The sequence below is a fragment of the Rhamphochromis sp. 'chilingali' genome (assembly GCF_963969265.1).
Source record: "Rhamphochromis sp. 'chilingali' genome assembly, chromosome: 2".
Classification (NCBI taxonomy): domain Eukaryota; kingdom Metazoa; phylum Chordata; class Actinopteri; order Cichliformes; family Cichlidae; genus Rhamphochromis; species Rhamphochromis sp. 'chilingali'.
The window spans coordinates 45,891,194-45,912,342 of NC_137930.1; the positions used below are offsets into that span (position 1 = coordinate 45,891,194).

Genomic DNA, 21,149 nt, shown 5'->3' on the forward strand with positions numbered 1-21,149 from the left:
TTTCCAGGCCGACTTTGAAACACTGAAGCGTGAGGCTGAAACTGAGCTGAATTCCAAACTTGAATCCAAAACCAAAGGACTGGAGAAAATAGTGATTGAAAATGAACGTCTTCGAAAGGAGATTAAAAGGGTAACGTCTTCTATGACTTATTATAAGTTCGTTTTAATGAAGTTGGGTCGGGGCAGAATTAATTATTCCAAAAAAAAAAAAAAAAAAAAACAATCAAAAAAGTCTAAATGCTTGTTTTTGTCTCTTGGCTATGCTTGAAAATGTGTGTCACTGTAAAAGGAAATGGAGGCTGCAGAGAGGCTGAGAGTGACCAAGATGACACTAGAAGTGACAAATGAGAAGCTTGAGGCAGAGCTGGAAGACATCAAGCAAAGACTGAGGGAAGCTCTGTCCAGGCCCATCACAGAGGGGGTGGACACTAAGACCATGAGGTCATCTGTGGTAACCAGGTCAACAAAACCAATAGTCTTCCAGAAAAGGGCACTTAAAAGTAATTTGTAAGCTTTAGGGTTGTGCAGCAGGTTAAATCAGCAGCGTGTGACTTAAATGCACAATCATTATCATGCCCATGGGATTCAAACTCTGGTATGCTGCGAAATAGACTGTCGCTAACAGGCTTAGTCAACATTATGCAAACTCTTTGGTAATAAAGGCTGCTCATTTACGTCAGTCTCATGCTCAAGCTTTAATAAGACAATATTAACAAACAGCATGTTTATTTACTTTGGACACAATTTGAGATCTGATGGTCATTTGACTTCTATTTGTGCAGGATGTTTGAGAACAAGATGAAGGAGCTGGAGAAGGAACTCTCCCAAAAGAACATCCGACTGTCTGAACTCAAACAACATCTGAAAGAGATGACAGAGCGGGAGGAGAGAGCTCAGATAACAATACGACAACTCGAGGATCAGGTGGCAAAAACTTTAAAATGTGTTCCTGTTATTTAAGATAGTGCTGAATCTAGAAGTCATGACAATCTTTGGTAAGCAGATACTGACCAAAAATGTCCATTTTTCAAACTTCTTGTTGTTACCCAGGCTGTTTTTAATCCAGCATCTTATCCCTCTACTGCATGACTTTTTAATTTTTGGGGAGCTTTAGGGTCCCTAATAATATATCAATCATAAAATTTGACACCTTGCCCCCCAAACAGATATTGGTTTGTTGCTTCAAGGCAACACTGTGCGACAAGGGTAGTAAAACGCCAAGTTATTCTATAATAAGTTGCATTAGTACAACAAGGATGAACAAATAAATAAACAACAAATAAACTATGTAAACATTTCACAGAACAATAAAACACCAAAATACATCCAACATTTGACCCTAACCCCATGCACGCACGTGCGCACACACACACACGTTGTTTCTCCATCACTTTTGGGGACCTTAAATTAACTTACATTAATTTCCTGGAGACTTATCCTGACTCTACCCATCACAAGTCCCTGCCTGAACTTTACCCTAACCCTGACTCAAGTCTTCACCCTAAAATATAATGATTTACCTTGCAATTTGTCCCCATAAAGTAGGCGAGACCTCACAATGTGAGTGTGTAAACAAATTTGTGTCCCCACAACAATAAATAATACACGACCACACACACTAACACACACACACAGACACAGTTACTTTACCAACTGACCCCTGAGCTCCTAAGTGTCCCTTAAACCTCATTCAGGCATCCACTCTACTTCACTGTCACTCCCTGAAAGCTCACTGTCCTCACTTTCTGAGGACAGAAAGTGCACATTCCCTTGGTTTCCTTCCATAAAAGGTATTTACATCCATGTCCTGTAATTATGAGTAGATTGTGAAGTAAAAACATTGACTATGATCATATAAATGCACACAAACACATCTCTACACACATATGCAAATGCATTATATTGCCTGAAAAAAATTGGGCTAACTGTGCAGTGTTGCCTTGAGGCAATGAATGAAAATTAAGTTTTACTGTATAAATGAAATTTAAAAAGTAGAACAATCAAATATTCTTCTTCACATATTCATGCACATACAAGTATTTTTAATATACATGTATTTCACTATAAACATGTAAAATAGTGATCTTTATCTTGCCTCCTAATGAGATGTCTCATGTAGTGCACCTTGCAGAAAGCCCCCCCCCCATGAAAGTCACACCACCTTCAACTCATTTTATTGGAAAGAGATGTGCCTGGTAGCATTATTTGAAGGGCCAGTGTAAAGGATGAAAATGTGGTTTGTTGCCTCAGGGCAACGCTATGCAGTAGACTAGAGGGTTAAGTTAATTTGGACAGCAAATTTTTTTTGTAGTTTTAATCATATTTTGACAAAAGCATCATTTAGTTTTAATGTCATAAAATTATAGTACATGAAATCTAAAGTTGCTTCAGTGAAATAAAATATAAAGTGTAAAAGTTTGTGTTTTTAGAGTTGCTCCACAGTTCATAACACGTCTTATTTTCCTTGACATTTTGTCGTGTTTTCAAGGGAAGCTTTAGTTTTTAGTAGTTATCGTTCTTTTTTCTGTGGAAAAAAGAGATGACAAAATCTATGATGTAACACGGTTATGTCTGTGACAAAATGTTTTGTCTTTTTAGGTGCTGTATTTGATTGATACTATCAGTTTGTCATTCTTAGGCTGACGTGTTAAAAACCTTTCCTGCTGCTGGAAAAGGTGATGCAGGAAGCAGCAAGGCCTTCCAGGAAATCCGGTACGTTAAACTTCGCATGAAAATTTTTTTTTTTTCCTTTGTCTGAAACATTCAACTTTACATTTTGCTTTTGACTAAACTCTACATGTCATGTATGTGAAGACTGGCCAGCACTCAGCTGGGAAAAGAGAATGAAGAAATGAAACGAAGGATGCAAGAATACAGTGAACGATACGGCGAGACGACATCTAAACTAGGCGAGTCTTCCAGCTACACTGTTTTGTCAGCGTGAATCTGAGGGAGGTTGGGACTTTTTTTTTTTTAATATATATATATATATATATATATATATATATATATATATATATATATATATATATATATATATGCGCCGTCTTAACAAACACCTTGATAGGTATGAGGTACAGTACTGTCTAAGGAAGAATCATGATTGTTTCTCTTCTTGTGTCCATAGATTATGGGAAACTCAAAAAGCTTCTGCAGGCAGCTGAAACTGAAAAAACCAAACTTCAAGCTGAGGTCACGAAGCTGAAAAAAGAACTGGAGAACTTTGACCCAGCATTTTTTGATGAAATCGAAGACCTGAAATATAACTACAACTTAGAGGTGAAGAAGAATGTTCTGTTGGAGGAGCAGCTGAAAAAAGTGTGTCAACAATTTGGGGTAAAGGCAGAAGTGCCCAGTGTGTCTATCACTTAATGTGTGGTATGTAAGTCATGCTTTTACAGTCACATTCCTTGGAAATTTTGAGGAAGGAGTTTCCTTTTAACAATGAAATGACACAATATTTTTGTGTTAATATGTGAATACTAACTTATTGTTGTGAGAATGTAAATTTGTACGTAACATGAAAGTTTTTTTCTGTGTACTGTAAGTCACTTTTGTATTCTGTCAAATAAAAAATTGTTGAATAAAATGTTAATATTTATTCATTCATTCTTCACTTAGCAACAGATGAGTTTTGGGATACAGTATATATAAAGTGGTCATTTTTAAAGGGAACCCCGGCTATTAAGACATGTTTGTGCTAAAATATGCACTGTGCTTTCAATAACATATGTGGTATTAAAATATGCCAAATGTTTTCCTTTTAAGCACATTTTATATAAAACCGATTTACCAGTAGGCCGCCATTGTTATTTACTTCTCAATGTACTCTGGGTAGTGACGTCACACGGTTGCACCGCATCGAGTTCAGTTAGCAGCGCACTGGAACTGGCTTCAGTTCAACGTTTCCAGTTTGAACCAGAACAATCCGAGAGAGAGAGAATGAAAATAGTCAACCAGTACTTATTTTAGATGAAGATGAAAACAATCCGTCACACGAGGACGCGAGAGTGAGGGAAAACTACTGGTGTCTGTGCGGCTACTGAGAGCGTTTGTTGTAAAGAGCTCAGTTTTATGGCAGCAGCTATCCATGGCATCGCATAACCGCGTGATAAAAACATTAATAGAATTCTAATTTTTATTATACAGTGAAATTACGATTGGCACGGGCAAGCAGTAGCCGCACAGACACCAGTAGTTTTCCCTCACTCTCGCGTCCTCGTGTGACGGATTGTTTTCATCTTCATCTAAAATAAGTACTGGTTGACTATTTTCATTCTCTCTCTCTCGGATTGTTCTGGTTCAAACTGGAAACGTTGAACTGAAGCCAGTTCCAGTGCGCTGCTAACTGAACTCAATGCGGTGCAACCATATGATGTCACTACCCAGAGTGCATTGAGAAGTAAATAACAATGGCGGCCTACTGGTAAATCAGTTTTATATAAAATGTGCTTAAAAGGAAAACATTTGGCGTATTTTAATACCACATGTTATTGAAAGCACAGTGCATATTTTAGCACAAACATGTCTTAATAGCTGGGGTTCCCTTTAATAACTTAACTTGCTAAAAAAAAAGCCAAGTTGGTCAGTTATTTTTACATTAAAGCAGTACACATCTCTGCAAAAACCATCTTAAGTTTTGATTCACTCCACCGTTTCTTTTGGGTGCCAAACGTTAAACTTTGGCAGTCAGTTTTCTCCTTATTTCTTCCACTAACAGCTCACTCACTGTAAGCTACTCTTAAGACTTTCATGAATTCAAAAAGCAGCAGTTCTTAACTGGTTTCTGTGGAATAAATTAATCTATATGAGTATAGGATTGTAAATCACTCGCAAGGAATTACAGATGAAATATCAGGGATCTATCAGCGAAGCGGCAGATCCTCACAAGACCGCATGGACTTATAGCTCAAAGTGAATGTCCTGAAGCCGGCTGAAGCAGTGTCCATTTAGTGCTACAAACGATGTAAACAACTCCGTGCTGCCATAAGCGTCAACACGGATGGCCGTCGGCTTGTTACCAAGGCAAGTGTTCGCTTCTGGCCACTTCAGTCCCAGGTGATGACGATGGACCTAACAACACACACAGAAGAGCTTGGTGCCTGATTTCACACTATTTAGAACACTGAAGCATGAAAGCATTGCTCCCTGTAAACTGCTTATGGCAGCTCAATCTTTTAATACAGATACTTAAATCTATTTTATGTACTGAATAATATATATATATATATATATTATCCCACCTTGATGAGAGTGCCGTCACTGCAGTGCCAGACTATGCCCTCAACTCGACCGTCTGGATTCTCATGAAACCAGGAGCACAGCTGCTGGAAGTCCACAGGTGGTGGGTTTCTGATTGGGACACTCCCATGTGTAACCAGGCAGTGGACAGGCTGTTTTTTGCTGCCCAGCCCTGTTTGTACAATATTAATGAACCTTGGTTTACTTCAGTTTTTCTTTTAAATCAATCACCCAATGAAGTTAATTAATCTTAATCATTTATTAACATAACAACATAATTAATTCCTAATTCCTAACCACAGCTTATATAAAAAAAAAAAAAATGAATGTAGTTTCTATTACCATAGGGGTTTCCATTGACATTGGTTCCAATAAGCTCCAGTGTTTGTTCCTGGAGCTCAGCTAATGGGACTGATGTGATTTCTAACATGTCTTCGTTGTCACGTCGAGGCCTGAGAACAAGAGCAAGCCCAACGTTGTAATCCACCACAGAGGAGTGCCAGCAGTACTGCTTGTTGTCTCTCTCCACTGGAACCCAGCCTACATATTTATAACAACAAAGAAAAGTACTCGTCATGCTGATGGTTTCCATGTGAAGGACGATACTTGCTGCTTATCATCACTTTGACCCTTACCCCCATTTTTCTACATAAACTCTTTTACATAGACATAGGTGAATTCACTGCACACAAACTAAAATGAGAACTAAGAACCTGGAATATGTCCATGTTCATCGGGCACTGGACGGCCGCTGTGATGTTTGACTCCATGAGCTGGGATCCATGTTTCTGGCACCGGTTTAAAATCTTCCTCTATGTTCCACGTGAAACCTGAAAGAAAGCCCGGAAAAATAAAACCCTTCCCCACTGCTAAATGTGTTATGTATTAACATTTTCCAGGCCTTTTCTTTTTTGGTCCACACTCAATATTATCACAATTAGCCCCATAGGTTTCTGGTAATTATGCTTGTGTATACCAATACAGTGGATTTTTAAGTAATACTGTTATTAAACCCTTTGAATTGAGGCTCAGAATCTGCTTCAGTCACTAAAAACCCACTGTGGTGATGTGTAGAAGCAATATTACCAAAAAGAAAACGTGTTCAAAAATCTTGGGGGAACTGTTTTTGACAAAGTTAATCTACCTTTACAACTTTTGTGAGAATGTTGGTACTTTTTAAACCTCTTCTCTGTTTGTTTGTTTGGTCTTCTGTCAAGTCGAGCCCACAGGTAAGGCTGCCCTAAAGAAAACAGATCAATTCCACTTAGAAAACTACAAAGTAGTAGCAGTTTGTAGATGCTGACTAGGAAATGATCAGTGTTATTCTGAGATCTTCTCACCTTTATAAACTGTAACATAGCAACAGGTGCCATCAAGTTTTTCAGTGGCAAGCGCACTATGTATGTTAGCCTGCAGAGCAACAGGGTTCACATTTTCTGTGGCAACAACCTGAAATTGCTAAAGAGAAGCAAAACCATGTTTGATCAGTGCAAGATATAAATGAAAGTGACTATACCCAACATTAGTAACGGTACCATGAATGCATAAATCAGTTATCTACATATTATATAGCATCAAACAGAAGCCCCACATTATAAACCACCACTTTTCAATTATAAGTTTGGGCTTGATTAAAGAACCAACAACAGACTACATGACTGTGCTGACACTGAATCAGCTGCACAATTCATCTAATGCAATTTGAGAATAATTTCATGACTGCAAAGTTTTAGCAACCAGAGAATCAATTACATGAAATATAAGTGAATCCCATGAAAAGCGATTCTCTTAAAGTATATCTCCTATATATCTATTAACAGGTGCTGATTCAAACAAATGACGTTTCAGTTTCTGGCTATTTTCAAAAAACACACATGACTACAAGACTACATTTATCACAACATAAAAACATAACATTAAGGAGATACAAATGAGGTGCCAGTGATATGAGGCCCATGATCATCAGTATAAAGTGTCATCATTATGCCAAGATTAAAGCGTTCTCTACAGCTCTAGATGGATGGATGAAGTATATCAGTTTGGCAAATGATTCAAAAACACTTATTTGAAATCTATCACTCCACTGAAAGCGAAATTATCTTCAAGTGGTGTAGAGTTTGAACGAATGCCAATGTGCTCACGGCACATATGACATGAATTAGCTGGTTGCTCCAGCTAATTCAGAGAAAACCTGTGCAAAGGAAACAGGCCTCCAAGAGCCACAAACTTTAATCCCAGGCTCTGCAGGGAACTCTTGCACCTGGTGGTTTTAAGGCACATGCATTTAAAAATCAGAGAGGGGAAAAAATTTGAAAAACATTACAGTTTGCCAGTTAGCCTTATATCAAGTGGATAAGTGGATATGGCATGTTGAGGCTTGGGTGTGAAATTTATGGTTTTCCGGGGTTTTATCGTTAACTCGGTTATCCTGGGTCTTTTCCCGTGTTGTAGTTGTGTGTCTTATTTTGAAAGAAATATTTACGCGTTACCATAGTGACCAGAGAGCATTAAGGGGCAGAGAGGAGGATGTTACTCTCAATGTTGTTGCCGTATTTCACGAGGACGCTGCTAATAAAGTTACACAATTACACAATGAATTTGCGTTTATTATTATAATTACAAAATATCATTGTTTTTGTCTTGGTTGTTTCATTTTATTTTGCTGTGTTTATCTGAGACACCTTAAAGGCCGGTCCATGAAAATATTGTCTGACATTAAACCGGTCCGTGGAGCAAAAAAGGTTGAGGACCGGCGTGAGTAACGGGCAGAACAATTACAATCTCTTCCACTAGAGAGCAGTACAGCTACCTGCTCTAATTAAATAGGTTGCCAACTGCCGGGAAAACAGAAGATGATGAAGAAGAAATTAAAAAGTCATGCTGTGAGACGACACAGCACATCATAGCAATAGATAAATATCTGAAAAGAAAAAGTAGTCAATCTGACCCAGATGAAGGCCCTAGCATGAGTAGTGGTTCTGCTGTACCTGGTGCACAGGAAAAATGATCAATATGCTTTTTGTGACATTTTTGTTTGGTGGTGTGCCATGTGATTTTTCTAATGTGAAATATGTGCCGTAGCTCCAAAAGGATGGTAAACACAGCCATAAAGTAATATGGTGGTAATTATATTTCTGTTCCATCAATAGGGTAACCATTCTGAACAAATCAAGTCATTTCTATGTTGTTTGGGCCTTGGACAGGCTGGAGACCTATGGATGGATGTTGTTTGATGCATCGCTGTGGAGAAAAATCTGGGGGGCCAGCTAGCATCCTAAAAGACACTAACAACACTTTTTCATCTTCTGCCTCCATTTCAAGCATCCTCCTCTGCCACAAATAGCCTCTGCATGGCCTTGTTCACTCTGGCCGTCCCCTTTTCTTCCCTGGCTCCATCCTTCTCTCTGTCTTCGAACATGCCTTCCAACTTTCCTCTTTGGCCAGCAGCAGCACAACTTCCATCCACACCCTGTTGGCCAACAGCACCGTAGGCGGTCGTTCTTAACCCAGGCCTCAACTGATCTGCTATGGAAATCTCATTCTTGATGATTCACATGGTTGATTTACACCAGATGCCCTTCCTGACACAACCCTCCCCATTTCTGCTGGGTTGAGAACGGCACTAGCACTACATCGGCTTGTGGCCCCCCTGTGGTAGGGTTCTAAAAGAAAAACTAAACAACCGCTAAAAAATGAATAAAGAAAATGATAGTATTAAGTTACTGATTATCTAGGGAAATGACTGAAATAATTCTTTGCAACGATTTAACTTAAGGGTAAACAGCTAATGTGTGAAAACAGACTTTTCCTGTTATATGTAGTCCTATCCTGACACCTGCAGATCTCTCCTTTGAGCTGTGTATATTAACATCAGATAGTAATACCTCTACAAGATCCCTCAGAGCTCAGTGAGTGAATAGTAACAGTGTCTAAAGTCTTTCGGTAATGAGCATCAGTAATTAATATCAATTCTCAGAAACAACTTTATTCATTGATTTTTTTCCTGTAGGGTTTTAATGTTCTACAAGTCTCACTGACTACAATCCTGAAACAGGCCATCTATTTGCACTTCCTTATATCAAACTTGCAGTTAGGTTTAGCCTACATTTGAATTATGTAAAGATGCTCTCAGTCTTACACGTTATGAAACATTAATTTAATGTCAGGTTCTTCCATGCCCTTAACGATAGAGCTGAAATGTCCATAAGTCTTTTAACTGGCACGTTCTTCCTCTCTTCTTCTGCTTTCAAGTAGCCCGGCCAAAATTTTCTTCATTCCAGAGTTTGTTTGTTTGTTTGTTTTTTCCAGACTTGCAGTGACTAAGCCTGCAAGAGTGGTCTGCATATGTCTGTGTGTTACCTGACAAAGAAGATTTTGGTGCTTTGGTAAAGCTTGAGTAAGTAGGAAAAACCCTTCATTCAGCCATGCAGGTATTTGCTCTACTCTATTCATCACACAGCACTGGCTCTACTCGACTCACTGTTAAAAACTGGAAAGTTGGCACAGCAAATAACTGTTTGATGCCAGATTGCACCACATTTACAATAAATAAATAAATAAATCAGACAGAAATTTCTCTGCTGTTGAAACCAGCTGCACAACTATTTGTCACGACGACCATGTGTCAGTTAATTTGTTCAACCTGTTGTCTACATTATGCAAATCAGTGTGGTCCTCTGCCGAGGAAGACCTGAGGTGTGTCCTCGTGCTACAGGCGAAAGGACAACAGTTAGCCACCTCCCCCTGCTCTGGCTCAGACATTTACTCTGCTTACATTTCATTTCCAGTAAAAGATAAAAAAAAAAGACACGACTAAGAACTTGTTCACGACGGGTGCTTCTCCGTGCTAACAACTGTAGCAGCAAGAGATACCCATAATAAACCTACTGCGCCTGATAATGTGTCTGCAGATGCATTCACCTGACAGTCGCGTTTTCTGGACTGTTCTTCCATCACGTCTGTCAGAAACACACACGGTATCTTCTGCTGTACGGAACCCAGGCGTCTCATTTCGTGTGCTTTCTACCAAAGCTGTAACTTAACGTTTACAAACATGGATGAGCAAAGCAAAAAAAAAAAAATCAACAACGGTTTGGCTCTGGAGTTGTCGTCTTCTTCGCTGGTTTTATGTCGGTGAGTAAATACCGAAACGATTCATTACCGCCGCCATGTTGCTGCGTTGGTAACAACATGTACCCATGTGTATTTGGAAGTATATATTTTTTGCTATTTTACGTGAAATAAATGCAAATAAATGTACTTTTACTGGATTGGCAGAGAAGATTTGGTAAGTTTTTCATACTCGTCTCTGCTGCACAATCCACACATGCATTTCTTTGGGAATTAAATGGCGCCCTTTAAGAGGAAATAAACAGGCTTTGCAACAGTATTTATTGCCAAGATGCAAAGTTACAAAGAAATATTTGCCCAAACACAAATTACCCGACTTTTTGTGCTAAATCTAGATATGCATATGTCTATGTGTGTGTGTGTGTGTGTGGGGGGGGGGGGGGGGGGGGGGGGTAGAAGACACTTGTAAATAACATTAACACAATTTATTTTCATAATAAAAGTAATAATAGTATTACTTTGAAAGCTTGTTTGTTAGTATCGGTTGTCTGTAATACAGAAATACAGGTCACACAATTATTATTGTATATTTTCAATATTATTTTACAATATGGTCTGTGTCAGTTACATATTTGTATTGTTTTTTTCTCCACCACCAGGAGCGAAGCATATGTTGGCTTCCACCTTCATTCATGTGTATATGACAGCAAGTCTAAACATAGAGCCAGAGTCAGTTGTCTGTAGCCAGAAGAGTCCTGCATCTGGCTGTATAAAGGATTTTTATGAGTACAACAATCAACCGAAGAGTTTATGACGTAAATGATCTTCTAATCTTGTTTTTATCAGACAACACAGCTGTGTCTACAAAAACTTGCACAAAATGGTCATATTACTCTGAAGAGTTTGCTTTGATGTCTGATTTCACACACAGAGTGATATCACTGGAGTACTTGTGGTCTGATTCTTCTTCATCGTCATCATCATCATCTCCTTGCGGTCCATACTGGCCGAGTTGGTTCATATCATTATCAGTAAAATTCCACATCTCTGTCTCGATGTTATCCATCTGCTGCCAGTGAGACAAGCACCTGAAAACATTCCTTTTCCAAAAAGACAGAGAAAAGTGTTTTTAATAAAAGACAACATATGTGGATTACACCACATTATTGCAAACAAAGAAACAAAAGTTGTTCCTTAAGTGCTGAAAACATTACTCACACTTGAAAGTACCACATAGCGCTTGCTGCAGTCAGGAGCAGAAGAATGATGCCAAGAACAATAACTGTTACATGTAAAGCTGATAAAGAAAAACAACAACAAAAGAAAACAAGTAAATAAGTTAATTTGATTAAAATCATTTATCCAAATGTTTGGGTTTCTTTTTGCTGAAATGATGTTAGCAAAATCAAACAATGAAAAAAGAAGATATTGCAGAACATACCTCCTAGAGATGGTTTTGTGGGGCTCTCAGTCTGTGGCAGCACCGACTCAGAGGAAGCTGGGAAATTGAAGGCATGAGTGGAAGCAGAAAAGGTAAAAGTGGTACCAGGGGGGTTCAGAGTGGTAATCGGAGGCAAGGAAACAGGAATATGGGTTGAGAACGTTTTAAAAGAAGGGGTGGCAGAGGAAGAAATCCTTGCTGACTGCGATGTCTTGACAAGCACATCAGAAGCTGAAGTTGAGGGTGTGGGCTGAAGTGTCGGCTGAGATTTTCCTGTTATTGACTTTTTTGTTGAGGACATGGACTTTGTTGTTGATGTGACCAAATGTGTGGTTTGAGTTGTCAGTGGAGTTGGAGATGTGGGGGATTGTGGGCTGGCTGTTGTCTCCAAATCTGTTAATGCTGAGAAAATCAATGGTTCAGTTCTATTTAAGTGATCAGATGCTGTAATTACAGGCAGTAATTAGGCACAACATGAAAACCACTTGCGGGTCACAATCACACTGATCATGTCATTACATTGTTATGTGCCACTCAGACACTTTGGTCTTGGCATTAGACATTTGACATCTGTGATGGATGAATTGACGTTTATGGCATATATTAGTCTCATAAACTAAGAAAATAAGTAATACCGGATGCATTGAAGCAGAAGACGCCAAACTCTTTATCTGCTGATGTCTTCCATGACACTACCCCGATATTGCCTTGGCCACAGTTTTGTTTAGGGGAAATTCGTGGGATGACGGCAATCTGTTCAGCTATCCAGCCATATCTGTTAAAATAGTAACAGTAATATAGTAATGGTTTTTATCCACATATTAAACAACAATCATTATGGTTAAAATTAGGTCAGTCTGTCCAATTAGTTTTGAGCCACAGAAAATCAGGGATTGTGTGTAATTTATAAACAGGGAATGCAAATGTTAAACTCCTTGATTTAAATAATCTTTGGTTTAATTTAAAGTGTGATGGTGTAAGAAGGCAAAATTACCCCAAAAAAGTGCCACTAACCAAATATATATGGACCCAAGTGCTTATGCAATACATCGATCTTGTGTATTTGGGACAGTTAGTTGTGTTTTCTAAAATATTTTTATGTTATTACTGGGAAACGCATTCGAGTTAGTCGCCTGTTTTTGTGCATGATTTATTAATATGAAAAATGCATATGGGTCAACATGTATTAAACCCTAGTTAAATGCTTTCTGCTTACTTGCACGTTTCCAGTCCATGTGTGATTGCTTTTGATATCTGATATTCCGTCGCCATGGTGACATTTAGTGAAAGACAGGCATCTCTGGCAGCTGTGAAGTTCAAGGTGTAGTAGGTTCCTCCTTCAATAAGCAGGAAGACTCCAGTGGCTCTGTAACTCTCAGAAATTACTAACAAAAAATTTTTAAAGCGAATTTTCTTTGTAAATAAATTACATTGAAAAGATGGATGGATGTAAAAGAAGAACTGACTGTCCTGTGAAAAGCCTTATGATCTGTTACTTATGATGTAAAGTATACATATTAATATACAGGTAACCACAGTGTGTACATCTACTTTACAAAGAAATAAACCATAATATGAGCACACACACACACACACACACACACACACACACACACACACACACACACACACACACACACTCCGTGTGCGACAAAGAATACTCAGAAAAACATTTTAAAAAATCATTTTTTTAATCTTTTGCTAATATATTAAAGTTTAATATCACAGAAGGAGCCAAACATCTTCGTCTTCTTAACAATAAAATCTGATGGCAGTCTTAAAAGACATTTCAAAAACACAAGTTAAACTTCTTAACAACTATGAAATTTTAGAATTTGAAACGCTAAACTTGTGGGATATCCCAGGATTAAATCTAAAAGTGAATGAAGAAATAAACATACAAAAACCTTACCTCTATTTAAAGTGGATTCGCAGGTTTGTAAAAACAGGGCAAACATCACAGGTAATACTGATGGCAAACAACAAAGTCTTGCCATGTCTTGTATGACAAAGTATACCCAACGTGGATGACGGTGGAGAATCAAATAAACTGAAGCAGAGGGAGAAGCCCAAGAACAAATGTGACAGGGAAGAGAAGAGGAAACAGGAAAAACAAGGTCAAATCTGCTTTATGGCCTGTTAGGAGATAGGACACGCATCCTCATGAGAAAGACCTTCACAGTAACTCTCTAAACGTTATTGTTTGGGTGATCAAATTGCAGATGCATGACATATATGACATTTAAAGCACTAATCTTGTACTAGTGATAACATATTAATGATTTCCAAAGCAGAGATATAGGAATATGGGTTTCATAAAAGAATCAAATAAAAGGATGTAATAATCTAAACTGTCAATTGGGTGAAGAGTTTATTCATTTTTAAAAAATCAAACTTTACAAGTGGATATGGTTAAAGAAGCCTTCTTAAATGTTGTTTTGTACTATTTGTATGAGTTTGAGCTTTTCTGCTTCGTAAGCATCTCTGATGAAGGTATTTTTTCACTCCATAAGCTGTAGGAAAAGGAATTTCCTCCCAACTTTTCCTCTGCTGTCCTCACTCTTGCTGTCTGCTATTGGAACCAATTTTATACGTATAACCAAGTTTCCTCTGTGTTTATATTATGTTTCAAATCATCACATTCACGGCACCTATCAAAGATCAAAAAAGGAAAAAAAATCACGACTCATGGCACATAATCTTTGAACTACTTGTATATTTAAGTCTGTCTTTCACAGTAATGGTGCAAATGTATTTAGAATTGTTTAAACTGCTGTGTGCTTGTTTACTTTTTAATTGTTTTAAGTCCTACATCGATTATGCATTGATCAATCATTTGTTTGATCTTTTCATTTCCTAAAGCGACTCAACATGTAGCACTATATCAGCCCCAGCCCCTTTCCATTAACAGAGCTTACAAAATACATACATAATGTTGATATTATACAATTTTTTCAAAATAAAATGATCAATCAATGGACTAAAAAGTGTTGTATACAAAAATATAGTGTTGTATATTTTAAAAAGTATAGAAAAAATAAACCAGTTTTAATCTATTCATACAGCACCAACCCACGACAACAGTTAACACAGGGCTTTTATATTATAGAGACAAACTGCAGGAGTCCCTTTATGAGGACTGTATATACACTTGCAAACACTGAGAAGAAAAAGATGCTTAAAAAAATGTTCAACTTCAGGAAGGGTGCACAGCTGGAAAGCAAAGCGACAAAAAACATGTGTAGAAGCACATGTTATTTATGATTTGTGACCAGTAAGTTTTTTCCCTGGTGGTTAATGCATAGTAACATAAACAAGAGAGCTTCATGGTATTCTGCAAGGTAATTTATATAGTATATTCCACATGGACAAAAAAAATACATAACAGAATTTTGGGATCAAATCTTTTGGGATAATAAAAATAAGAAGTGGCACACTAAATGCTTAAGCCTGGAGCATCATGTGAAACGCCTCACTGCAGTTTAGTTTCTATCTTAGTAAATACCAAAAAACCCCAAGAAAAACATTCACACGGGTTTTTATCATGAACACTTGAATAATGCACTTTCATGATTAGATGAGAACATCTAATCATGAAAGTAAAGTTGAATGATTTTCAGTGAAAGGACTCATGAATATTTTTGCATTAATTTTTTTTATGATTAAAGTTCAGTTCAATTCCATTTTATTTATAGAGCGTCAAATCACAACAACAGTCACCTCAAGGAACTTTATATTGTAAGGTAGACCCAACAAAACCCAACAATCAAAGTGTGGCATTTTCAGTTAAGTATTAAGTATTGAGTATTAAGGTTATTTATTAATTACGTATTGATTGCATATGGATTATCAACTCAGCTGACGCATTTAACTTTTTGCACTATTAAAACTAGCCTTTCAATAAAAACGATGCATGCTTTCTCATGTAATCTCTAATCATGTGATCAGACCTGGCATTTGGTACCCTGAACACATCATAATCACGAGTTAAAGGCAGGTTAGAATGACGAGTACTTTCCCCTGTTGTGTTAAAACTTGCAGTATCACCACTTTCATTCTACTGCAGGAAGCAAAACAGTCCAGTGTGTCCTACTGCAATGACTCAGTGACTGTTGTGTAAATAATGGTGCTTCCTGCCTTCTTCAGGCTGAAGCAGTAATGACTGAGGATAGCGATAGACTGCTGGTCCACTGATAGGCCCAGGAAAGATGTTAAGTGGTCACACTTCCTCGGTTGGGTGTGTCTATCTTCTTCTACAGACTGTCAGAAAATCACGAACCAGTAAAAAAAAAGTGTGAAAACATGAAAATGAAATCTGACATCAAAAGAATAGGTCTCAGTGACCTTTCAAGTATAGATATGTGTGTGTGTGTGTGTGTGTGTGTGTGTGTGTGTGTGTGTGTGTGTGTGTGTGTGTGTGTGTGTGTGTGTGTGTGTGTGTGCTTCTGTTGTTCTGATATGCTACCCATGGTTACTGGTCCTTAGTTAACTGAAAAAACTTTAAATACATAAAAATAAATTGACACCACTGACTTTTTCAATTTCACATATAAAAATTATTAATAATTTTAAGGCTTTTTAAGGAATAGAGAGTGTCCTCTTACCAAAACACAGAGACTGTTTGCCTCAGTGCGTTTTCTGCTATCGTGTTGCCCAATAAATGTTGAATGAAGCTGGGCTGGTGATAGGATCCACCCAGTGAACCAAACATGAAACTGAGAACTTTATTCAGGTTGCTGGCCTATGTTCTAACAACAAACCGGGAGCCCTTGTTTTCCTTTGGTGACAGTGACATTTTGGCAAAACTGCATCAGTCGTTTTGTTTTTTTCTCTTTTTCTTTGAAATGTCAATCAGGGCCAGATCGCACACAGATCTGCAGATGTCCTCGCTAGATGACAGCCTGTACAAATCTTTCTCCATGAGCAGCAGTAACGTTAACAGAGGCAGCCGGTTCAAGGATGGGGTAACGGAAGAAGTTAAAGTCCTCTCCAGGCCGTCCAGGAGGCCTGTGCGGGCGGTCAGGCCAGTCAGCGCCGTCAGCTCCAATGGCTCCTTCCTCCAGCTCAATCATCTGCAGGGGGAGCTGGTCAGAAAGAGGAAGGTAAGAAGGTAGAAAAGGACAATGAATGTTTTCTTTACAAAATGTAACGTTAAGATTAAATAATTCGTATTAACTTTGATTCAGCATTCAAATATTCAGGCAATTGTAAAATCAGTTACAGAGCTAACACACACTTTTTTCACTTTTAGAAACATTTTTATTTGTATTTATTTATTTTGTAGATTTTACTGCTGAGTTCTCATATGATTCATAACAGCAGGTGTAACATTTAACATCCTCCAGCTTCACTGTAAGAGCATCCTTACAGGAAATGTATGATAAATATTAATAATTCATGTTGTGTAAGCCAGTGCACTCGTGACCTCTCAGATATCTAAGACCTTGGTTCAGAAGCTGAATCCTTCTGGGAAAACCTGAAGGAAAAGAGTTTCCCAGACGAGCGTAAAAAATTATCACACTCGTATTATTATTTCCAAGGCCAGTTAAATGATCTTAAAAAGACGACATGAACCATAAACCATAAAACGTAAAACAAAAAGCATGATGAATGTGAAAAAAATGCTGTAAATATAATGAGAACTTGTAAAGGTCATAATTTCTCATGATGACATAATTCATTATTTTATGAGTTTGTATATTTCGGGGTGGGTGGTGGTGCTGGGGGGCGGCTCCGTAGCTTCTAGTTCACACTGTGTGTCACTAATAAATTCTCTCAGGAATGTGAGGACCTGAAGAAAGAAAACAAGTATTTATCAAACGAGATCCACATGGAACGGATTATGATGCGCACAGAGAGTGAGCTAACCATGAGGAACCTCAGAAACTTGAACCAGGAGCTACAGGCTCAAGTTAAGGAGGTACAGCCAAACAGTGTTATTAAATGGCACTAATAACCAAGAGATGAAACAGTAGGCCACTTATGAGCACAAAAACGAAAGTATAACCACACGCCTATATGGTAGTCAATCAGACTTTTTGGAAGGAATCAAGACATGTTCTTCTTTCAAACCTTGTCTTTACATCTGTTGGAAAACTTTAATTCAGTTACATCAAGTTACAATTGGCTTATAGCAGCTTCCTGTTCTCCAGGACATTAATGTTAGATTCATATGTTAAAACAGCAGCAAAACAGCATGTGCTTCTATCAAACAGTGTTTACATGCCAGCTTTAAATGTCAGACTAAATTTACAGCTTTAATAAAATATGTGACCTTTTTATATTTTGAAATTTATGTGTAAAGAAAACCTGCTATGGTCAGTTAGCCATTCCTCACCATGTTTTTGACAAATGGGCAACTGAATGTGTAGCATAAACCAGGAGAACCGTACTGCTTGACCCTACACAGAGAGGATTATGTGGCTGTGGTATGCTGGGGGAGATCTTTGTGGCAGGAAATGTGACTGCCTTTTCAGAACTGCCATTGTGTCAATGAGGGAACATGAGGGATCTTTACAGTAGGCATTCTTTAAATAAAAGTAAGTGTTATAAATGAATTTTTTATGTCCAGAAAAGCTTGTTAAGGTGTTTGAAGTCTTAGATCTAGTTTTATATAAGACATCTTATATGAATGTATGAAGGAGATGCATATTATTCCGCTAACCTATATAACCTAACCCATTCATGCCAGCTAAAGCAGACCCTTGTCACTCCAAAGGGTTAGAATCACGTTACATTGGTAAAACAAAGCAGGCGTCTACTGTTTCTCGATCATGTCACTGCAGCACGCATTCACCTCTCTCTGTGTGACCCAAATCAGCTGAAGCAGAAGCTGTACCAGAGCCAGCAAAGGTCGATGTTATGTTCGCGAGCTGCAGATGAAGCAGAGGAGTCCAGGGCGGAGGCAGAGAAGGGCAGGGCTGTGGCTGAGGCTCGGTCCCTGGGCTTTCAGCGGGACAAGGATGCAGCTGAGGCTGACAGGGGACGTCTGAGTGAAGAGCTGCAGAAGCTTAAAAAGGAGGTAAACACATGACAGAGAACGCTGATCTATTAAGCTGAATACAATTCCATCCATCCATTCACTTCGCTTGTCCTTTTCAGGGTTGCGGGGAGCGCTGAAGCCTATCCCAGCTGTCTTAGGGCGAGAGCTAAATAAAAAATTCCTTTGATTGTTTCTTGTTATAAGACTAGAAACAGTACTTACAGTATTCACATAGTGGAACCTGATTAGGTAGCTATTTGCCAATCTGTAAGTAACGGGAATTATAATGACAGATAAATGAAAATGAAAAAGTAAGGAAGAAATTGGAGAAACACCCTTCAACCATGTTATGAGTGTTGATGTTGCATAGTCGTACCACCAGAGGGCACTCTGCAAAGCGTTTGGAGCACCAAAAACGCAACAGCCAGTGGATCTGAGCAAAGACGGGCAAAACAACTGTTAGACAAATCTGTTTTGTAAATTTAAAAGAAAAAAAAACCTATTGGATGATATATGAGAATATCAGATTTTTAAATAACTAAATATTATCAGTCCTAAAAATCTTGTGTTGGTTGGGATGTATCACTTAGCTTGCTTTGCATCAGTTTGTTGACGTGATATAATATCGGACATGATGAGTTAGGAATCCTAAATAGATTGAAAATGACTTTTGATCATTAAAAACAAGCATTCTAAAGTTAGCTATTTTGGGAACATGGGAATATTTGACATGACTACACCATCGATTTTCCTTGATGTCACTTTGGGGCTTAATGAGTTAAAGTGAAGGATAAAGCCTTAAGAGGAGCTTTCCAGGATATGTACATGGTTTGTGACGCCCGTGTCATCATGGCAATCCATCGTCCAAACTGCAGATGCAATCTCTGTGGGCAGAAATAACTCAAAGTGCTTTTAGACGCAGTTTTCCAGCTCAGTTCCTTTTTTTGTTTAACCTCAGTTAATGAACTTCCTGAATCAAGCGGGAAGATTAGTTCATTCAATCAAAGCCCGTAACACTTAATTTGACATCTGCTTTTTCTTTCTGCAGCACGCGAACATGCAGCTTTTACTGGCACAAACAGAGAAGAACTACTTTGAAAGTAAGCTGAAGTTGGATCGGGTGTCTGGAGAGAAACAGGCCCTCCTGCAGGAGAGCAGGAGCCTGGAGGCAGACAGAGATGACCTCCGACACAAGCTGAGGAAGCTCACCCAAGAAAATGTCCAAATTAAAGAGGGGTAGATACATTTTAGTGACACCTGGCAACTGTGATTGATTTTCTTACATCCCACTAAATCATCTTTAAGTACTTCTCTTTTCTGATTTTTGCTTTCAGGGTTTTGTTTTGTTTTTATCATTAATGAAAAATAGGAGTTGTGCTTTAGTCCTAGCTTCTTCTACATAAATAAGAAGTTGTACTGCCTTAACAAGAGTAGATGAGGGAAGCAATAATCCATCCATTCACTTCCACTTATCTTTTTTCACGGTCGCGGGGGGCACTGTGGGGCCTATCCCAGCTGTCATAGGGCGAGAGGCGGGGTACGCCCTGGACAGGTCACCAGTCTGTCGCAGGGCCAACACACAGGGACAGACAACCATTCGCACTCACATTCACACCTATGGGCAATTTAGATTAATCAATTAACCTTTCCTCACAAGTTGCATGTCTTTGGACGGTGGGAGGAAGCCGGAGTACCCGGCGGGAACCCACGCAAACACGGGGTGAACATGCAAACTCCACACAGAAAGACCCCGGCCAGATGATGGGGTCTAACTCAGGACCTTCTTGCTGTGCGGCAACAGTGCTAACCACCGTGCCACTGTGTTGCAAATCTATGTATAACAGTACACTGTGTGAGCCCAAGAAGAAATAATTTAAACATCTTAGTTAGAGATGTCTTCTTTATTCCTTACTTTCCTGTCAAAAAAGTGAGATTTTTTTTGAGTGTGATAAAAAAAAAACTATTCAGATTTTTTGATTAAAATGCATTTTGTACCAACCAGTGCTCTGTGATATACCAAATACACAAGCTCTTTTTAAAAATCCAATCTAATGCTGGGAATATAGAAAAGAGCAATTCTAACATCAGGATGTTAGACCTATGAACATGTTTGTATATGTGTGTGATTACTTTGACTTCTGTTTTTAGAGGGGTTTTTTTGGATTTCCCATTTATCTTCAGAGGGAATTTCCCAAAACTCAGTGTCATTGTCCATGACCGTCCGTGGTGCAACAATAACGGCCTTTTAGTTGATAGCTCTGAGAAAATTCAATTCAGCTGAGTCACATCAGCAAGGCAGAGGAGGAGAAAACAGAAACAAAGAGAAAAGTCAGAGGAAGCGTACTTGACTCCAAGACAAAGGAGCTTGCAAAGAAAAGCGTCTGGACTTCTTTAAGTTGCTTGAAGACGTTTCAC

At 38.5% G+C, this 21,149-nt stretch overlaps 4 protein-coding genes across 9 annotated transcripts in view; 2 read left to right on the top strand and 2 right to left on the bottom strand.

Moving 5' to 3' along the window:
• The window catches only part of cep290 (centrosomal protein 290), a 43,458-nt gene extending 39,741 nt beyond the window's left edge, over positions 1-3,717 (top strand). For 3 of the 5 annotated variants that reach the window (XM_080875970.1, XM_080875971.1, XM_080875972.1), the window contains 6 exons: positions 8-130; positions 290-459; positions 783-924; positions 2,639-2,712; positions 2,815-2,909; positions 3,128-3,717. In XM_080875970.1, coding sequence (XP_080732096.1) covers positions 8-130; positions 290-459; positions 783-924; positions 2,639-2,712; positions 2,815-2,909; positions 3,128-3,372 — 849 coding nt within the window. In that variant the 3' untranslated portion in view covers positions 3,373-3,717. Of the gene's footprint in view, positions 1-7; positions 131-289; positions 460-782; positions 925-2,598; positions 2,713-2,814; positions 2,956-3,127 lie in introns of those variants that run through there. The other 2 variants (XM_080875973.1, XM_080875974.1) reach the window with 2 other exon arrangements.
• A 794-nt stretch (positions 3,718-4,511) lies between these two features.
• Positions 4,512-10,369, bottom strand: rlig1 (RNA 5'-phosphate and 3'-OH ligase 1). Its single transcript, XM_080870812.1, has 7 exons — positions 10,162-10,369; positions 6,582-6,699; positions 6,386-6,481; positions 5,955-6,071; positions 5,584-5,781; positions 5,244-5,413; positions 4,512-5,073 (listed from the first exon to the last, which is right to left on the bottom strand). The coding sequence occupies exons 1-7, from the start codon at positions 10,249-10,251 to the stop codon at positions 4,903-4,905; spliced, it is 960 nt and encodes a 319-aa protein (XP_080726938.1). The 5' UTR covers positions 10,252-10,369; the 3' UTR covers positions 4,512-4,902.
• Positions 10,246-21,149, top strand: part of LOC308389403 (uncharacterized protein) — a 14,616-nt gene continuing 3,712 nt past the window's right edge. Inside the window, exons 1-5 of the mRNA XM_080870800.1 lie at positions 10,246-10,374; positions 16,608-16,854; positions 17,532-17,672; positions 18,573-18,773; positions 19,783-19,970. Coding sequence (XP_080726926.1) covers positions 10,295-10,374; positions 16,608-16,854; positions 17,532-17,672; positions 18,573-18,773; positions 19,783-19,970 — 857 coding nt within the window. The 5' untranslated portion in view covers positions 10,246-10,294. The remainder of the gene's footprint in view (positions 10,375-16,607; positions 16,855-17,531; positions 17,673-18,572; positions 18,774-19,782; positions 19,971-21,149) is intronic.
• On the bottom strand, positions 10,782-13,822 carry lyve1b (lymphatic vessel endothelial hyaluronic receptor 1b). Of its 2 annotated transcripts, none has more exons than XM_080875584.1 (6): positions 13,665-13,822; positions 12,969-13,118; positions 12,388-12,527; positions 11,753-12,154; positions 11,530-11,608; positions 10,782-11,411 (listed from the first exon to the last, which is right to left on the bottom strand). In XM_080875584.1, the coding sequence occupies exons 2-6, from the start codon at positions 13,022-13,024 to the stop codon at positions 11,201-11,203; spliced, it is 888 nt and encodes a 295-aa protein (XP_080731710.1). In that variant the 5' UTR covers positions 13,025-13,118; positions 13,665-13,822; the 3' UTR covers positions 10,782-11,200. The 2 variants fall into 2 exon arrangements, with proteins under 2 accessions (XP_080731710.1, XP_080731709.1); XM_080875583.1 differs by having other exon boundaries at positions 12,969-13,137; positions 13,665-13,815.